The sequence below is a fragment of the Notamacropus eugenii genome, chromosome X (genome assembly GCF_028372415.1).
Source record: "Notamacropus eugenii isolate mMacEug1 chromosome X, mMacEug1.pri_v2, whole genome shotgun sequence".
NCBI lineage: Eukaryota > Metazoa > Chordata > Mammalia > Diprotodontia > Macropodidae > Notamacropus > Notamacropus eugenii.
Window position 1 is genome coordinate 81,707,434 of NC_092879.1, and position 17,079 is coordinate 81,724,512.

The 17,079-nt window shown below is 39.8% G+C and overlaps 1 protein-coding gene across 2 annotated transcripts in view; it reads left to right on the forward strand.

Moving 5' to 3' along the window:
* KLHL4 (kelch like family member 4) overlaps positions 1-17,079 on the forward strand; it is a 191,107-nt gene that overhangs the window by 133,845 nt on the left and 40,183 nt on the right. The window contains exons 1-4 of one of the 2 annotated variants that reach the window (XM_072626429.1): positions 2,589-3,211; positions 11,170-11,343; positions 11,886-12,022; positions 13,624-13,820. In XM_072626429.1, the coding sequence (XP_072482530.1) occupies positions 11,201-11,343; positions 11,886-12,022; positions 13,624-13,820 (477 nt within the window). In that variant the 5' untranslated portion in view covers positions 2,589-3,211; positions 11,170-11,200. Of the gene's footprint in view, positions 1-2,588; positions 3,212-11,169; positions 11,344-11,885; positions 12,023-13,623; positions 13,821-17,079 lie in introns of those variants that run through there. The other variant, XM_072626428.1, reaches the window with a different exon arrangement.

The following is a 17,079-nucleotide window of genomic DNA, read 5'->3' on the forward strand; positions in this document are numbered from 1 at the left end:
CTGCATTTTTGCCCTTCTTAGCACTGCAGGAAAACACCATGATTTCAGTTTCAAGGCAGCTGGGCGGTGGAGTGGTCATCCCTATTTCATAACCTGTATATGCTATGGAAGAAGATACCTACTTAGTTAACTATCTTGCTCTCCTTGTTTGGGAGGTGTGTGGATGGGAGAGCCGTGTTGAGATATTCACTCAGGCTTGGGATAAAGCTACTGTCATTGCAGCTGTAAAGCAGCTGGGCACTGGATTGGTCATCTCCCTTTCATCCTCAGGAGATGCTGTGCAAACATCATTCATGCTTACTCAAGTATCTTGCTTTCTTGAATTGCGAGGATAGTGGATACTAAAGACACACTCTGGGCATTCTAGCATCAAAATATCTGGGCACTGAATTAGTTATCCCCTTTTCATTTCCAGGAAAGGAGATGCAAATGAGATACCTGCTTAATAAACTATCATGCTTTCTTGAGTTGGGGGAAGTGTGCATGTTAAAGAATTGTTGACCTATTCACTGAGACTTTGTACAAAGCTCTCTGCATTGCAGCTTGAAAACAGCTGGGCACTAGATTCAACATCCCTGTCCCTAAAGTGGGTGGTCTCTCATCAGTGCCTCAAGATAGGCCTGATCTCAATGTCTTGTACACATACATTTTCATTGCAGACTTTAAAGGAACAAGGTTCCTTCCTTTTTATAATAGGTAATCTGAACTTCATTAGAAGTCTGCCCTTGTTCAGAGTGTGATCCATATTCACTTGATCCATATCTATAACTGCCTATTTCTAATTCCCTTCTTAGGTAAATTTGTGGAAGCTTTCATGGGGAAGTCACTTGTCTGACCAGCATCTGGTCTGCTTTCTGACTCTTCGTCCCATTCAAGGAAAACTTTTCTCATCCAAGTTAAGAATTGTCTTAACTACGTCAGCCTTCATAAATACAGTGATCTTTCCCATTATTAGCCCTGATTTCTCATTCCCATTCCCCCCACATATCCTGTATATGATCTAGTCTTGAAATTTCTCCTTATGCAGTATTTGCTGTTAATGTCCCCTTTTCTGCACTCACCCAGCCTCCATTGTTAACAGGTTCTCAGCACCTCCTGCCTCATAGATTTCTTGGTGTCCCTGTTCCAATTCTCTCAACAATACAAATCTTCTTAGTCATTAGCTGCCTGAATGATTTTTACTCAGGTCTATGTTGGCTGTAGGATCAAATGGAAAGTCTTTCCCCATTTTCCCCCTTCTTACTTTTCCATTGTTGTTATACCTTTTCCCCTGCCAAGTTCTATAAGCTTCAGCTTCACCCACCCACTTGCTGTTCCCCCCATCTAACATTCCATCTACTAATTCTAAATGTTTTCTTTGGTCTATGTCTGGAATGAACTTTTTCCTCACTTCCACATATTAACCTCCCTGGATATCTTAAAGACTCAGTGTCAATCCTACCTTCTTCAAGAGAATTATTTTATTCTAATCTTCTTCAATTGCTAGTTTTTTTCCTAAGATTATCTTTAGGTTTTTGTTTTTTGGTTTGGGGTTTTTTTTTTTTTTTGCTAGCTATTTGCATGTTTCATCCCCCATGAGAATGAGAACTCCTTGGTGGCAGGAACCAAATAGAAATTTCCTTTTCTAGCATTTAAAGCTCTTCCCAACCCATCCTCTTCCTATCTTTCCATTCTTCTAATACTTGAAAGTGCTCCTGACTACTTTGTTCCTCCCAAATGAATCTCTGGTCTTGTTTTTCTGCACCATGACCCACTGTTCCCCATGCCCAGAAAGGAGCACTCCCCCAACCTCCCCATCCCCGCTTTTGCCTTTAAAGGCTCAAATAAAACCCCATCTTCTTCAGGAGGCCTGTCACAGTCACCTCCCCCCTTCCCCCCCCACCCAAGTACCCTCCTCACTTTTAGTGATTTCAGAGTTTATCTTCCATGTTTTCCCCTCCTCCCATAAGAAGTTTTAGATGGCAGAAACCCTGTTTTTTCTTTCTTTTTTTAATAGTTCTAACATTTAGCCTCTTTACTCAATGATGTTTAGTGATAGGGTTTTTTTCCCCCCATCATTTGCGGAACACTCCAGAAACTGGAAAAGTCACTCAGTCTTTAGCATTAGTCCACGATTTGTCCCTTCCCACAGCAGTTGGCTGAAATGGAGACTGCTGTTTCCGGATCTTTGGGGAATTCGTAGAGGTTTTTACTGGAGTTGGGAGTAACTGTATTTTTCATCTGATAAGGTATTTACTGCTGTGTCGGGATCTCTGCAGGCCTTGGATCTGTTCATATTGCAAAGTGGAAATGTCTAAGAAGCTTTAGTGATAGGATATCACTGCAGCGGGTCAGAACGGCAACTGGTGGCTCTGATCCTCAGAGGCTTTGTTTTTGTTCAGTTATGTGAAGGGAGCGGTAGTTGGGGGAGCCCTGGAAATGTCCCTGGAACTTCAGTAAAGAGTCCTAAACTTAATCCCTATCACTGTAGCAAGCAACCTAGTAGATGTGGATTCTTACAAGACTTTTATCCACATATTGCAGCAGGAAAAAGTAGAAATGTCCCTCTACCTTTAGCTAAACGAGGTAAGGTTTATGTCATCTTTCAGGTGCCTAGTGTTAGTAGCGGCCAGGAGGACTCTCGAGGAGAAAGTTGAAGCTTCTTCTCTCTGCAAGTCAGATATGCAAGCTCTCGGGACACATGGCTGTTCACCTGCACCTCAGGTTGTTCACTCACTAACACAACGCTGCAGCTGGAAGATCTTTAGCGGAACCGCCATGACTGCACTGCCTCGGCCTGCCGCCCACAGCATACGCTTCCAGAGAAACATCAGCGGGAAAACACTGCAATCATCTTTCTAAAGCCTGAAGGCACCCTACATCCCGATACCCATAATTTTCAAATGGATTCGGATGGGATCAGATAAGATTACATTATCTAGTGGGCCGGAGTCATGCAGCACGCCACCACCACAGAGAGCAGCCGCCATTTGCGGACTGTAAGGCAGCGCAGGCGCAGAAGAGTTCAAAAACATCTCACTGCGCAGGCTAAGAAAGAACAATGGGATTGGCTACTTGAGTGAGTGAGGGCGTGGGCAAACTCGCGACCACCCCTACTTCTTCCTACTCCGCCTCTCCTACCCATTTTTGGAAGAACAGTCTTGGTGAAAGGCTAGAGATTTAAGCCTAGTATTTGTCAGTATCCTCAACTCTTTCCCCATGGATGCCACGGGTAAATGAATGATTTCTCATTTTCTTGGCTGGTATGGTGGCAATGGCTATTTTCAGCAGTTTAGTGATGAGTGTCAGTGCTGCCTCCACTTCTCCCCCGTCCCCCCCCACTTGTTGTGGGGCTGTTTGAGGGATGAGCTAGTGGTTTGTGTGTGCAATTGCAGTTTTATTTGAAGTCAGGAACCACCCTTTCAATAGATGCTCTTCAAAAAGTTGTTGGCTCTCGCCTCTAAATAAGTTCCCCACCTTTCTGCTGAAATGATCTTCTGTAAGTCTGACTGCCCTCTCATCTCTAAAGCCTACAAAATGCCAACTCCCAACCTGGCACTGAAGGGCCTTGCTAATGTATTGTCCACCTATCTTTACAACCTTATTTCGTATTTTAAACAACTTCACAAACTCCGCACCCTAAATTCTATATTCAATCTCGCCTCTCTGAGTTTTTATAAAGGCTGGCACCTAAACCTGAAGTGTACTTCCTTTCGCTCCCCCCATCCACTTCTAGGAAATTCCACAAGACTCAGCTCAGAGACTCCCATTTTTGTGAAGCCCTTCCTGATCTCTGACACATAATTGCCCTCTCTCACTTCAATTTTCTAATATTATACTTATTTCTGTAATATTACCACCAGTAGAAGGCAAACCCCCTTAAGACAGTACCACATAAAACAAATGCTTCCTCAATTCAAATGAATTTTCCCAAAGATGAGGAAAGGAAGTATATGGTAAAAATATACCTTCCCTAATATCATGTAAGTATAGATGCTAGAATGGGGCAAAAAAGCATTTCTAGGACTGCAAAGTAGTGTGTGTATTGCTTCACAGTGATGAACTTTTCCACTAACAAATTTAAAGCTGATAGGAATCATGAAAAGAAGTAATTTAATCAAATTGCCTTCATTTTATAGCTCAAGCAACTGAGGCACAGAGACTTAAATTCCTCAAGATCCACAGGTAGTACTAAGTAGCTGGGGTAGAATTTGAATCCAGACCCTCTGACTATAAACCCAATACCCATTTGATTACATGAGTGAGTGTCTAGAGAAATGAAATGCTTTGACATTACTTAGCTTGCCTAACCTTTTTTTATACCTTCCCTAATATCACATAAGTATAGATGCTAGAATGGGGCAAAAAAGCATTTCTAGGACTGCAAAGCACTGTGTGTATTGCTTCACAGTGGTGAACTTTTCCACTAACAAATTTAAACCTGGTAGGAATCATGAAAAGATTTGGGTTAAAGGGACATTTTACAATATTACTGGGGGAAGCAAAGGTGAATTTTATACACTTTTTTTTTTTTTACCATGCTTTACTTGGTTGTATAAAAAACAAAAGTTTCCACTTTCCTGTAAGCACTAACATATGTGAGTACTTGCTTAAAGTGATAAGATTGAAACCAACAATCTGTGCTCTAAAAGCTCTGTGATGCACCTCCTTCAGTTTCTTATTAGCTCATTCTTAATCCTAAGTGATTCTTTCAAAGATGTGTAGTTTGTATAGTGTGCAGTGACCTATGAGTATTTAAGAAAATGCTATTTGTTTTTTTTCCCTTTTATTTGAGTCCACTCCAAGCATGTATGTAGGCAAACATGAATTGATCTGGACATTTGATTTGGACATTTTAATTTTCTTCTCACTCTCAATTTCAAATGCCACTCTTAGTTCAACCTCTAGCTAAGAGCTAAATATATTTTGATTAACTTAATGTATCATGGTATAATATTTATTGATATTTGACATCAGAAGCATACCAAAGTTATCTATGTAGCTCAGGCCTGCACAGCATATGGCCTGCAGGCTGCTTGCCAAAGGATTGGAGAGGGGTTGTATTGAGAAATGTACAGTTGCCACTACACACTCTCCTATTTATCGTTTGACCCGTGGCAACAAACCATTGTCAGTGTCTACAGTCTAACTGAGAAAAAGTTTAGTCTATTTGGAGTTTGGCCACCATTTACTGCCACATTGTGCAGGTCCAGTGGAGCTCATCAGACCAAGAAATGCCAAAAGAGAAGAGATGCTAAACTTTTGTATGCAAGGATTACTCTGGATTAAGATGAGCCTTTTCATGTATAATACTTCTTCAGTATTCCAGTGACCTGTGAGTCAACACTCAATTAAGCAGCTCCTGTGTGCAAGGGCACTCCATGTATCACTCCCTCTCCCTGACTTAATCTTTGACCATTGTCGTCACTAACAACTTCATCTGCTGGACTTGTCCTAGTGATGAACATCTTTGCTCTTAGCTCCATTGGTCCTCATTGACCTCCTCTACATATGGTCCCTGGGCCCTATACCTAGAGCCCTTCTCTACGTCAGCAGAACCCATTAGCAATTCTGCTCTACATGTGGAATTCAGGATCATCCCCGTACCATGATGGCATATGATAGGGCAGAACCTTGGGAACAAGTTGCATTTGTAACAGGACCGAAAATTAGAAAATGATTCTTCTGTCCTCCACGTATATCCTTAAGCTTTGCTACAACAAAGAGGATGAAGTAGAGCAGCACTTCTTAAACTGTGGTCTCAGGACCTCTTTACACCTTAAAAATTATTGAGGATTACCACATGAGCTTTTACTCATGTGAGTTATAATTATCAATATTTACCATATTCAAAATTAAAACATCTTAATATTATTATGAAAACAATTCTGACTTCATAGAACTTTTGACCTCACAACCCCCCTGAAAGGATGATGGGAACCCCTATGCCACACTTTGAGAACCACCAGTATAGAGCAGTTAAATGATTGACATTTTCTCAAATTTCAAATTCGCAAGTATTTTGCAGAGTTCTATGTATAAGACATTTGGCTATGGCATGTGGAGGTAACAGAGAGCTATAGGACATCATCTCTGCACATAAGAAGCTTCAGATCTAGTTGAGGCGATATGAAATGGTTCAACTATTCTGGAAAGCAGTTGGAATTATGCTAAAACGGTGACTAAAATATCTATATCCTTTGACTCAGAGATCCAACTGCTAGAAATACCACAAAGAAGCCAAAGATAGAAAGAAAATTCCCATAAACACCAAAATAGTCACGTCAGAACTTTTATGGTAGCAAAGACCTGCAAACAAAGTATGTGCCCATTGATTAGGGAATGACTAATTAAATTGTGGTACATAATGGATTACTACTGCACCATGAGAAATAATGAATATGAAAAATTCTGTTATGCATGGGAAGACTCATATGAGCTGATGAGGAGTGAAGTAAGGAGAATTAGGAATTCAAAATACATAATAATTACAGCATATAATTAACTATGACAACAAAAAGAAACTACACAGTATGTACTTATAATGCCCCATCTTTCCCTCCAAAAATTGGAGAAAATGTAGCTTTCTTCATTCTTTGAAGACTTAAGAAGTGACAGGTATAGAGCATTGCATATTGTCACTTCTGATCGATATGTTGCCTAGCTTTAATTAACTGCTTTTCTTTTCCTCTTAAAAATTATTTATTTTGTTACAAGTATGGCCTGTAGAATAAAGAGAAGGGAACATATTTGGAAAATGAAGGCAAGATATAAATGAGAAATAAAGAAATATTTTCAATTAGAAACAAAAGTCAGAAAGTAGCAAAAAATTTGTGGACCAGCTCAAAACAGCCGAGATGTTAAAAAGCTAAATGTGATTCCTTGCCAGATGTCATAGGACAGCTGAGTAAAGAGAGACCACTACAGCCTAGGATGGTCACCGTATCACATATGACAACGAAGAGTCTTAAGTCAAAGAAATTTAACAAGCAATCTAGGAGTTTCAATAACCTACAGTTATTAGATATCGAGAGACTGACATTCCATGGCCTAGAGAATAACTTGGAGCAGACAGTATAGCAAACTAATTCAGGAGAGATATCCACTGCATTAGCTAACAGAATTAGGCTCCCAGGAGATCTTCACAGGCTTGAACACTAGGTTCAATCTTACAAGGTGGAATTTATGGGGATAAATATAAAGTCTTTCACTTAGGTTCAAAAAATCAGCCACATTAGTGAAGGGTGGGGTAGGTCTGGGAGGCCATCTGAAAAAAGAGCTTTAAGCTCTTTCTAGATCGACAGACTGCGGGGCAGCAAAGAGAGCTCATGTGAACTTCTACCTTCAATGTTTACTCAATAAGTTATATTTATTACCAGAAGCCTGGAACCCAACACAAAGGTAGTGACAGTACTGCTATACTCCAGAATATTCAGTTGTCCTTCTTACACATGATAGAACACCAGTTTGGGGTCTTAAAAGGGTCACTAGCAAACAACTAGAGGGGCCCTATGATAAGGAGGCTTAAAATTTGTTTAAGAACAGTCAAGAGATCTGTGTATGACTTCACTTAAAGAAGAAAAGACTTGGGGGAGCAGAAAGGGGAATGATAACTAGTAATCAAATTATCTAAATGTATGTCACAGGGGAGAAAAACGTTGTTGCAGTATGAGGAACAATTTTCCACAATTAAAGCTGTCTGAGGGATAAAAATTTGGAACTCAAAATCTTATGAAACTGAATGTTAAAAGCTAAAGAGAAATATTTTTTTAAAAAAAGATATATGAAAATAGAATGGTCTGCCTTATGAACTTAGTTCCCCATTATTGGGGTTGTTCAAGTACTTATGGACTGGAAGAACACTTGTCTGGAATGTGGCAGCTGAGATTATGTACTTAGTTGAACTAGATGAGTAGGAGGAAGCCTTTCTAGCCTAGAGTGATAGTGTGAGGAAATTAGGTCATCTGAGGGTTCTCTTTGTGAGTGTCTACATTTAGCAGCAAAAGCCTCTTGAAATGACTGATTATATGGCAAATCAGCACCTGCACTAGATGGGGGAAAAGGAAAATATCCATGTAAACTTTCCAGGGAGACTTATAAAAGGATATTCTTTTTCTTCCAACTTGAGAAAGGAGTATAATGCTGCGGGCCTCCAAATCTGCTTACGCACTGAGGTGGTGGTGTGACTACTACAGAGCTGGCTCTCCAAGCTTTCTCATTTAATATAGGTAGAATCACATCTCTGGCATGGCCTAAGGGTGCTTTTTCTTTTCGGGATGTTCCAGGAAAGTGTTTGATAGGGGGAAGGTGTTACCTGTTACCTCTACTTCCAGATTTGTGCTTTGGGATCTTTAAGTGCAGTAATTGGTTGATGGGGATGGAATGTGGGATGGGAGTGTTTCTCTTTTATTCCAAGTTGTCCAAGAAGAAGGATGTGGAAGGTTTTATCTATGATCCCAAGTGCTATGGGACTATTTGGGTCCAGTTGGTTACTTCTCTATGAAGTTATAAAACAAGGGGGAGACCTTGTCAGATGATTTGAAGGATGAAAGCAAAAGAAGCAATTATAACTACATAGATATGCAGTACATTTGCCAATTAATGTGGACACCAGTCTTCTCACAGAGTTCAAGAGGAATGCCTGGAAGGTTGTGAGTCGCTTTCTGAAGCGAGAATCAAAGGGTCTCTGATGGATGTGCTTATAACTTCTTCCCTTGGGATCTACATAAGAATTCTAACTCAACTTCTCTAGGGAAGAGGGAATAAACTTCTAATACACAAAGATCCTAACAAGAGTAGGAAGATCTTAATGATTAAAATAGCTATATAGAAATATGTGTATGCATGCATATATCTTTCCGTGGCAAGCAGTAAGCAATTCTTTTGCATCTCCTAGAGGAAGAATGGTACTTGCAGTTACCAAATCCTAAGAAGTAAACATATCTTTATAGAAACACATCGTAAGAAATGTCTTAGAAAGTACAAAGCTTAAGGTATGAAATGACCTGAGGCAGTCATAGTTGGAGAGATCCTATACCACTAAGTTCTTTGTTTAGATGAAATATATAAGTTGCACATTGAGTATGTTCTCACCTGTGTAACCTCTACATCATTTTGAGTGCTCAGGCTTTCTTTCTTTATGGCAGTCAAATTGTATTTCAGAGGACATGTGATTGTCATCGGTGTAGGTGTTCCCTTCACAGTGCAGATTGCAACCTATCCATGCCTTCTCATTCTGTATGATTCTTGGTGAAGCTTTATTTTAAATCTCCCAGAGAAAATGCTCACAATGTGTTAGTTCATCAGGGTCTGGTGACTTGAATGTATGCAGGGCAGCCAGGTGCTCTCTGTCTTTTTACGTCTCTTGTATTTCAACTCCCTTTTGGTCATTTTGCACTGTCCTTACCAGTTTAAAATTCACGTATCTTGGCAGAGAAAACAAGCAAAATGAGTTGGGCAGGCCTTTCTTGTCATTACCAGCCATTAGCATGAACCCCTTCATCCCTACCAGTGGACCTTTCCAAACTTCTTTAATCTTCTGCTTTCCTTCAATATAGCAAAGACAATAGCCAAACCACCACTTTTGGTTACCTTGCTCATCGAGCTTTTAATAATAGCCAGCATTTTAAGAGGACTTTGAGGTTTGCAAAGTGATTTACAAGTATTATCTCATTCAGTCCTCACATCTCTTGCTATAATTATCCCCATTTTACAGATGAGGAGACCAAGGCAGAATTTAAGTGACTTGCCCAAGGTCACACAGCTAGTAACTAGTAGAGCTAAAATTTGTAACCAAGTCCTTTGACTAGAATTCTAGCGCTCTTTACACTGCATTAAGAACTTACAGAACTCTTCCTTAAAGACCACCATCTTACATGCTAGGAACCTAATGAGCCCTTGAGTTAATTTGTGGAGACTGGAACACACTGGAGTAAAGAAAAGAGAACAGCCCAATCCATGTACAGAGTGAAGATGCAAAAAAGCTCATTGCTTTTTAGTCTGTTTACTGTGCCAGGGGAGCCATCAGTAAACCAGTTAAAAAAAAAGGCCTGTCCCAAGGAGCGGTAGAAGGCAAGTAAGAAAGGCCACTGACAAGGTTTCATTTAGTTGCCAAATGATGATACAAGATCCTAAAGCAGAGGAAATGGATAAAAGGTTTTGGCCCATGCCATTCTCTCATTTGACTGAATTAAGCCAAGTTAGTACTTCTCCTATGACACAGAGAGAGGCTTAACTTTTTTTTTTTTAAAGATTATCTCATTTATTTTTACAAGCATTTTTTATTCTCTCTCCCTCTCACTGTTGAGCAATTTTTTAAAAAAGTAAAACCCTCATAACATATGCATAATTCAGCAAAACAGATTTCTATATTGGCTTTGTCCAAAAATATACATCTCATTCTCCAGTTTAAGCTGATCATCTCTCTCTAGTAGGCGGTGAGTGGTGTGCTTTATCCTCTGGACTCATGGTTCATTGTTGCAGTGAAGAGTTCTACGGGCTTTCCAAGTTATTGTTAGCATATAAATTGATCTCTTAGTTCTGTTTACGTTATTCTGCATCAGTTTCTTCTGAAACTATCCATTTTATTATTTCATACGACAGAATATATATTCCATTCTGTTCACATGCCATAACTTGTTTAACCATTCCCCAATAGGTAGGCACCTTAGTTTCCAATTTGAAGCTACTAAGAAAAGAGCTGTTATAAATATTTTTGTTCACATGGGACCTTTTTCTCCCTTTGATCTCATTGGGGTATAGAGGTCTGCCTGGTCGTGGTCTCACTGGGTCAAAGGGTATGTGCAATGTAGAGACTTTGGGGACATCATTCCACACTGGTTTCCAGAATGACTTGACCAGTTCACAGTTCCACCAAATAGTTGGAGATTTGGGAGAAAACATTCACAATCACCACAAGATTTAAAGAGCCATGCGCTTGAAACAAGGGTTATCTGCTCTTGATTCTCTTCCAATCATAATGTTACTGTATCTATTCCACTTTATGTGAAGTTGCTTCCTTGATCAGGGCAAAAATATTAAGCTTTGGGAACAAATTGAAATGTTGCTTTTTGGTAGTCGTTAGGATTATATTCTTCTTGGATATTTGAAATCTTACTAGGGGAAAAGAAATCTTTGTTTACTAAAGGATGCAGCAAATCCCATCCCTTCTCTTGATCCTCTTCTTTTCAGCTTACCTGTGAATAACAGTTCAACCTTGGGAATGAGTAGCGGTAGATCTGAGGAGTACTTCCAGTCCACCAATCATGCAGAGCAGACCATTCGCAAAATGGAGAACTACCTCCGGCAGAAACAGCTCTGTGATGTGCTCCTCATTGCTGGGCCTCACACAATTCCAGCCCACAGGTTTGTGGCCCTACTTTAGCTGAACAATTTCAGTGCGGGGAGGGAATGGGAGTTGGGGAGGGGAGATTACAAGAATTCTCAAGAAGGAAAAAAGTGCATACTTTAATGTTACTTCTGCTTTGCTACGCTAAGAATTAGAATATCAAACAAACTACAACTCTGGAAAAAGGGATATGGAAATGATTATAGCTTTGAAAAGATCCTGAACAAGAAGGCCCATTTTTTTTTCTATAAAGGGCTTGAAAGTAGAGACAGTTTCATTCTTTGTGCTCGTGTCCCCAATGCTTTAACAAAGTGCCCGACATATAATGGGTGCAAAATGGAGGTCTTGAGTGATTGGACAAAAGACAAAATTCAGAGAGGTCCTCAGAGCTGTTCAAGCCCACATTCTTAATTTCCCTTTTGATGTTCACTGAAACGCTTGTGCAGCCTACAAAGTATCTTGTGGAAGGCAGCCTAACCTATGTTCTAAAGTGAAATTTTATGCTTTCCAATACTGTGATAGATGAATTGAGAGTCTTCTGAAATATTCCTTTTTCAAGGCTGGTGCTTAGTGCTGTATCAGACTATTTTGCTGCAATGTTTACTAATGATGTGCTGGAAGCCAAACAAGAGGAAATCAAGATGGAGGGAATCGACCCAGACGCGCTGAAAGCTTTGGTGCACTACGCTTACACAGGTAATCGCAACTTCCCCAGGTTCCCCAAGGGAAAAGCGATGACCAAAACTTTCTCCTTTCCCTCGTATCTGATCAGATTATCTTTTCGCACCAGTTCCTGGGATCTCAACTTCTTGAAGAATTGGTAATGGAATATCTGTTTACATGTGGCTTCTACTTCCCCACTTCATAGGATCACGGCATGTGAGAGCTAGGAGGAACCTTAGAAGCCATCTTGGCCAACAGAGGAAGATACTAAGGCCCAGAGAGAAAAAATGGCTTATCTAGGGTGGAACAGGCAGAGCAAAATTGGAATTCAGGTTTCATGACCCTAAGTCTGGGACACTTCTGCTTCATGCAGCTTCTCATTATTATAAGAGGACACATCCAAATAAGGGCAGCAAGGTGGTTCCATGGATAGAGTGCTGGGTCTGGAGTCAGGAAGACCTGAGTTCAAAGCCAGCATCAGATGCTTACTAGCTGTGTGACCCTGAACATGTCACTTAACCTCTGTTTGCCTTCAGCCACTAGAGAAGGAATGGCCAACTACTCTAGCATCTTTGCCAAGAAAATCCCGTGGACAGCACTGGCATGTTATGATCCATGGGGTCACGAAGAGTTGGAAATGACCGAACAGCTAAACAACAATAATATATCTAAATGCTACGAAAAATATTGGAAGTAGTTCCTGGTTCTTGAATTACAGATATTTAACATGTAGATTGCATAAAGAGGCAAGAGAAAGATAATACACGGCATGCCATAAAAGTGATAGACATTTTATATCTTGTATAAGACTCTAGGGACCGACCTTTCTGTAATTATCTGGACACAGTCTTATCTAAAAATGTGGGTGCTAAATATTTATTCTTTGTCCTCCTTCAGATATTAAATCTATATTCACTTTCAACCAACTTATTTCATCCAGTATGCAATCCTTTGACAACAGCGATTACACATCTCACTTCTCTTGACTATTGAAAGGGTCAGGATCCAGAAGTTTAGAGTTGAAAGGGACCTCAGCAGCCCCCTAGTACAAACCGTACTCCCAAAAGACTCTTCATTACCACATACTCTCCAGTCATCCACCTCTACTTGAAGATCACCAGTGACAAGGGAATCCCCAATTGCACTTTGGAATAGTTCTAGAATTATAGATTCAGAGCTGGAAGGACCTTTGAGGTCATCTAGTCTACCTCTCTCGTTTTATTGATGTGAAAACAAGGCTGAGAGGTATAGGCACTTGTCCAGGGTCATGCAGATAGTAAATAACAAAGGTAAGTTTTGAATCCGGGCCCTCTGACTGCAAATCCAGCATTATTTCCACTGTGCCACTCCCTCTCTTAGGAAGTTTTGCCTTACCTTGAACCTGAGTCTGCTGTTTTGAAACTTATCCCCATTGCTCTTGGTTCTCCCTTCTAAGGTCACATCTCATAATTCCACTTCCCCACTGAGAGCCCATCAGAAACATGAAGACAGCTAGCCTGTCCTTGGGGATTTTCTACTCTGGGCTAAATATCCCTTATAACCAATCTTCACTTTGTGTATGTGTGTATTTTGTATTTATAAATGTGTGTATATATATATATGTATATATATATATATATACATATGTTTCTTAGGTGCCTTAGAATTAAAGGAAGACACCATAGAAAATCTCCTGTCAGCAGCTTGTCTCCTCCAACTTTCTCAAGTCATTGAAGTATGCTGCGATTTCCTCATCAAGCAGCTCCATCCCTCAAACTGCTTAGGGATTCGCTCATTTGGCGATGCACAGGGCTGTGTGTATCTCCTGAAGGTGGCACATGACTACACAATGGTAAGCACAATAGTCTTCTTTCTTTCTACCATGATTTTAGCAGGCTGCACTACTCACCTACTCACTATTTGGTTTGTGGGCTTTTTAATCATGCCAACTACCTACACCCACATTTTCTATCTACAGCTTGCAAAAAAAAAGTCCCAGCATAGCCTCAAATTAATTGAACCTTGTATAGACATGTATTTCTTTTATTTATTTATTTTTTTCAATAAACAAAATCCTGTTTTTATCCCTTCCTTCTCCCCCCACCACTGGAAAAAAACCCAAAGCTCCTATAACAAATGTTATTACAAGAATCTATGAATGTTTGTTTAAGTGAAGCAAATTCCTTCATTGGTCAAATCCCCAAATGTACATTTCAGTTCTATATCCTCAATCCATCACTTCCTATTCAGGAGGTGGGTAGGATACTACATCATTGGTCCTCTGGAATTGTGCTTGGTCATTGAGTTTGATCAGAGTTCTAGAGTCCTTCAAAACTGTTTGTCTTTACAACATTGTTGTTGTATACATTGTTCTCCTGGTTTCCGTGCCCATCGTACTGCATACGTTCATATTTCCTAGGTCTCTCTGAAGCCATACCTTTTGTCATTTTTTTACAACACAGTGCCAGTCCATGACACTCAAATAGCCTAATTTGTTCAGCCCAGTTCTTTCATAACACCAAAAAAGCTGTTATAAATACTTCTGTACGTGGATCATTTTCTCCCTTCTTTGATCACTTTGGCATATAGGCCTAATCATGGTAGCACTGAGTTACTTACTGAGTGACTCTCTTGGCAAAAATATACTATTTTTGTAGCATCACAGAACTAGAGCTGAAAGGGACATTATAGATTATCTCATTCAATACCCTTCATTTTGCAGAGGGGGAAACTGAGGCCTACAGAGACTAAGTGACTCACCAGAGGTTACACAGTGGCAGAACTAGGATTTAAACTCTGTATGTGTGTGTGTGTGTGTGTGTGTGTATGTATCAAAAAGTTCTTTTTGTAGGTCCTGATTTGAACAATTTTTTGTAACATTTCCAATTTTGAATTTGGAGATAACTCCTCAAAGTGACACAGTTATTTTCCTTTCTTTTTTGCATTCTTTTTTAAAGTAAGGAGTTGTAATAGTATGGCTAGATTGATACCAACTGAGATGGGTTCACAATTACCCAAATTGGATTTCTGAAAGCATATTTGCTATATGTTTTATAATCATATAAAATAAAAAGAATTTCTGGGTAACTACAAAGAGCTGATGTCAGTCCTTTAAATTACAGTAATTCTAAAATACTGTTAATCCCATTGGGAATAGTAATGGTCAATCACATATTTGTATAAAATGGTTCCCAAGGATTTTCATTGTCCACAAAATTTTTCCCTGCAGTCAGATTATAGTTAGCAAGACAAAATATAGAGTATATGGTAGAGGCAGAGAGAGAAATTAAGGGAAATTAAGCGCAACATTGCCACAAATACCAGTCTTTCCTAGATCAGTGAAGAGGAATAACTCACTGTTTTCCCTGGCTGTTAACGACACAAACAAAGGAGGTCTTGCTCTGAAGCCAAATCAAGAGAGAAATATTTCAGGATAAGAAAAACTCCAGTTTCTTTCTTTCCCTTCAGATGAAAACAATGTGAAAAATACTACCAGAGCTAAAGGTGAAAGGATACACAGGAAAAGGAACCAACAGATTTTAGATATGATAAGCAAAGCAATTCCACCGAAGTGAAGAGAGATGTTAAAGCTTTAAAGCCATTTCAGCCACCATCTCTGTTTTCATTTATTAACCAAATGGGAGTGTTTCCCTAGGGCTGTGGACTGTCCTTAACGATGACAATTCTGCATGAGACGGAAATTCTCTACAGTGGGTTAAAGAGACCATCTTTTTATGGAGATTGTCGCAGATAGTAACAGTCCAAGGCGCTTCAGGAGACAATGACACTGCGAGTAGAACTGCCTTGTGACAGGCTCAAATTTGAAAATGTGTCATTTAAAGAGGCTATTTTTATCACTCTGCCCTAAATGCTGATTTCTTATAAGCTAAAGAAAGAGCAGTTAGATAGTTCAATGATGAACCCCACCACAAAAGGCAAACATGAGAACTTCCTGAGAAATTACTTCAGTTCTTAAAGCTCAAGTATTAACGGTTTCCTGCCTGGTATCTGACTCTAGCAGACAAAACATTTTCTGATAAACAGCTTGAGTTTATTTCTGTAGCCCTGAATGGATTTGTCTTCCTTTTCCTATTATGTGACTGAAACAGTGTTAAGGCAGGATGTCCATTAAAATGCAATGCTGGTGTCCTCTTTAATGCCACCCCACCCCGGTTATTTTTGTGCACAACGTCGAAATAACCAAAAGACATGCCGTAATGAAATGTTTGTGATGTATTGTTTGGTGTTGAAAAAGAATCCAAAACTCCTTTATGTATTAAATTACAATGCTCCAGTTACTGACAGAGAATTTCACAAAGGGTATTCTAATCATTGAATGAGTTTCATGAAATCAATGTGCGAGATAGACAAAATTGAGCAGAAACCACAACAGTGGCAAAGAAAATATTTAAGATGGAGCGAGCAAGAGGTTTCTCCCAAAATGACAAGCAAAATTATATACCAGGGTGGAGACAGTGTATATCTTAGTCTTTAAACTGAATTGAAAGATTCTCCACAATTTTTTCTTTAAGGTACTATGCATGGGCAGTCTGACCCAAATAAATTATTTTTATTTAGGCTAATATACAAGCATGTAAACTTCATTTATTCAGTTAATATCTCTCCTCAGACACTTGACACTCACTAGCAGTGTGACCTTGGGCAAGTCACTTAACCCCAATGGCCTCATCCTGGGTCATCTCCAGTCATCCTGATGAGTATCTGGTCACTGGATTCAGATGGCTCTGGAGGAGAAGTGAGGCTGGTGACCTGCACAGCCCTCCCTCACTCAAAACAAAGTCAAGGGCAAGTCATGTCATTATTTCTCTGATGGCATGGTCTTCTGCGGAAACGAAGGACGAACTCATACGCTTAGTTGAACCTAATCCTTCTTCCACGGCTCAAGCTTCTGGAATGCAATTAATATTAGACACCACTTTAATAATAATAATACCTTCACCTCCATCATTTTCTTAGAGAAGTGGAGGACTGTGGGCACAGAATTTTGCATATGCTGTCAGGCATGGTCCCTGTGTTGGTTGGTTTGGCTGAAGTGTTTTTCTTTGTTGCAAGGGGAAGGCTCAATGGGTAGGGTAGTTGTTGAGGAGGGA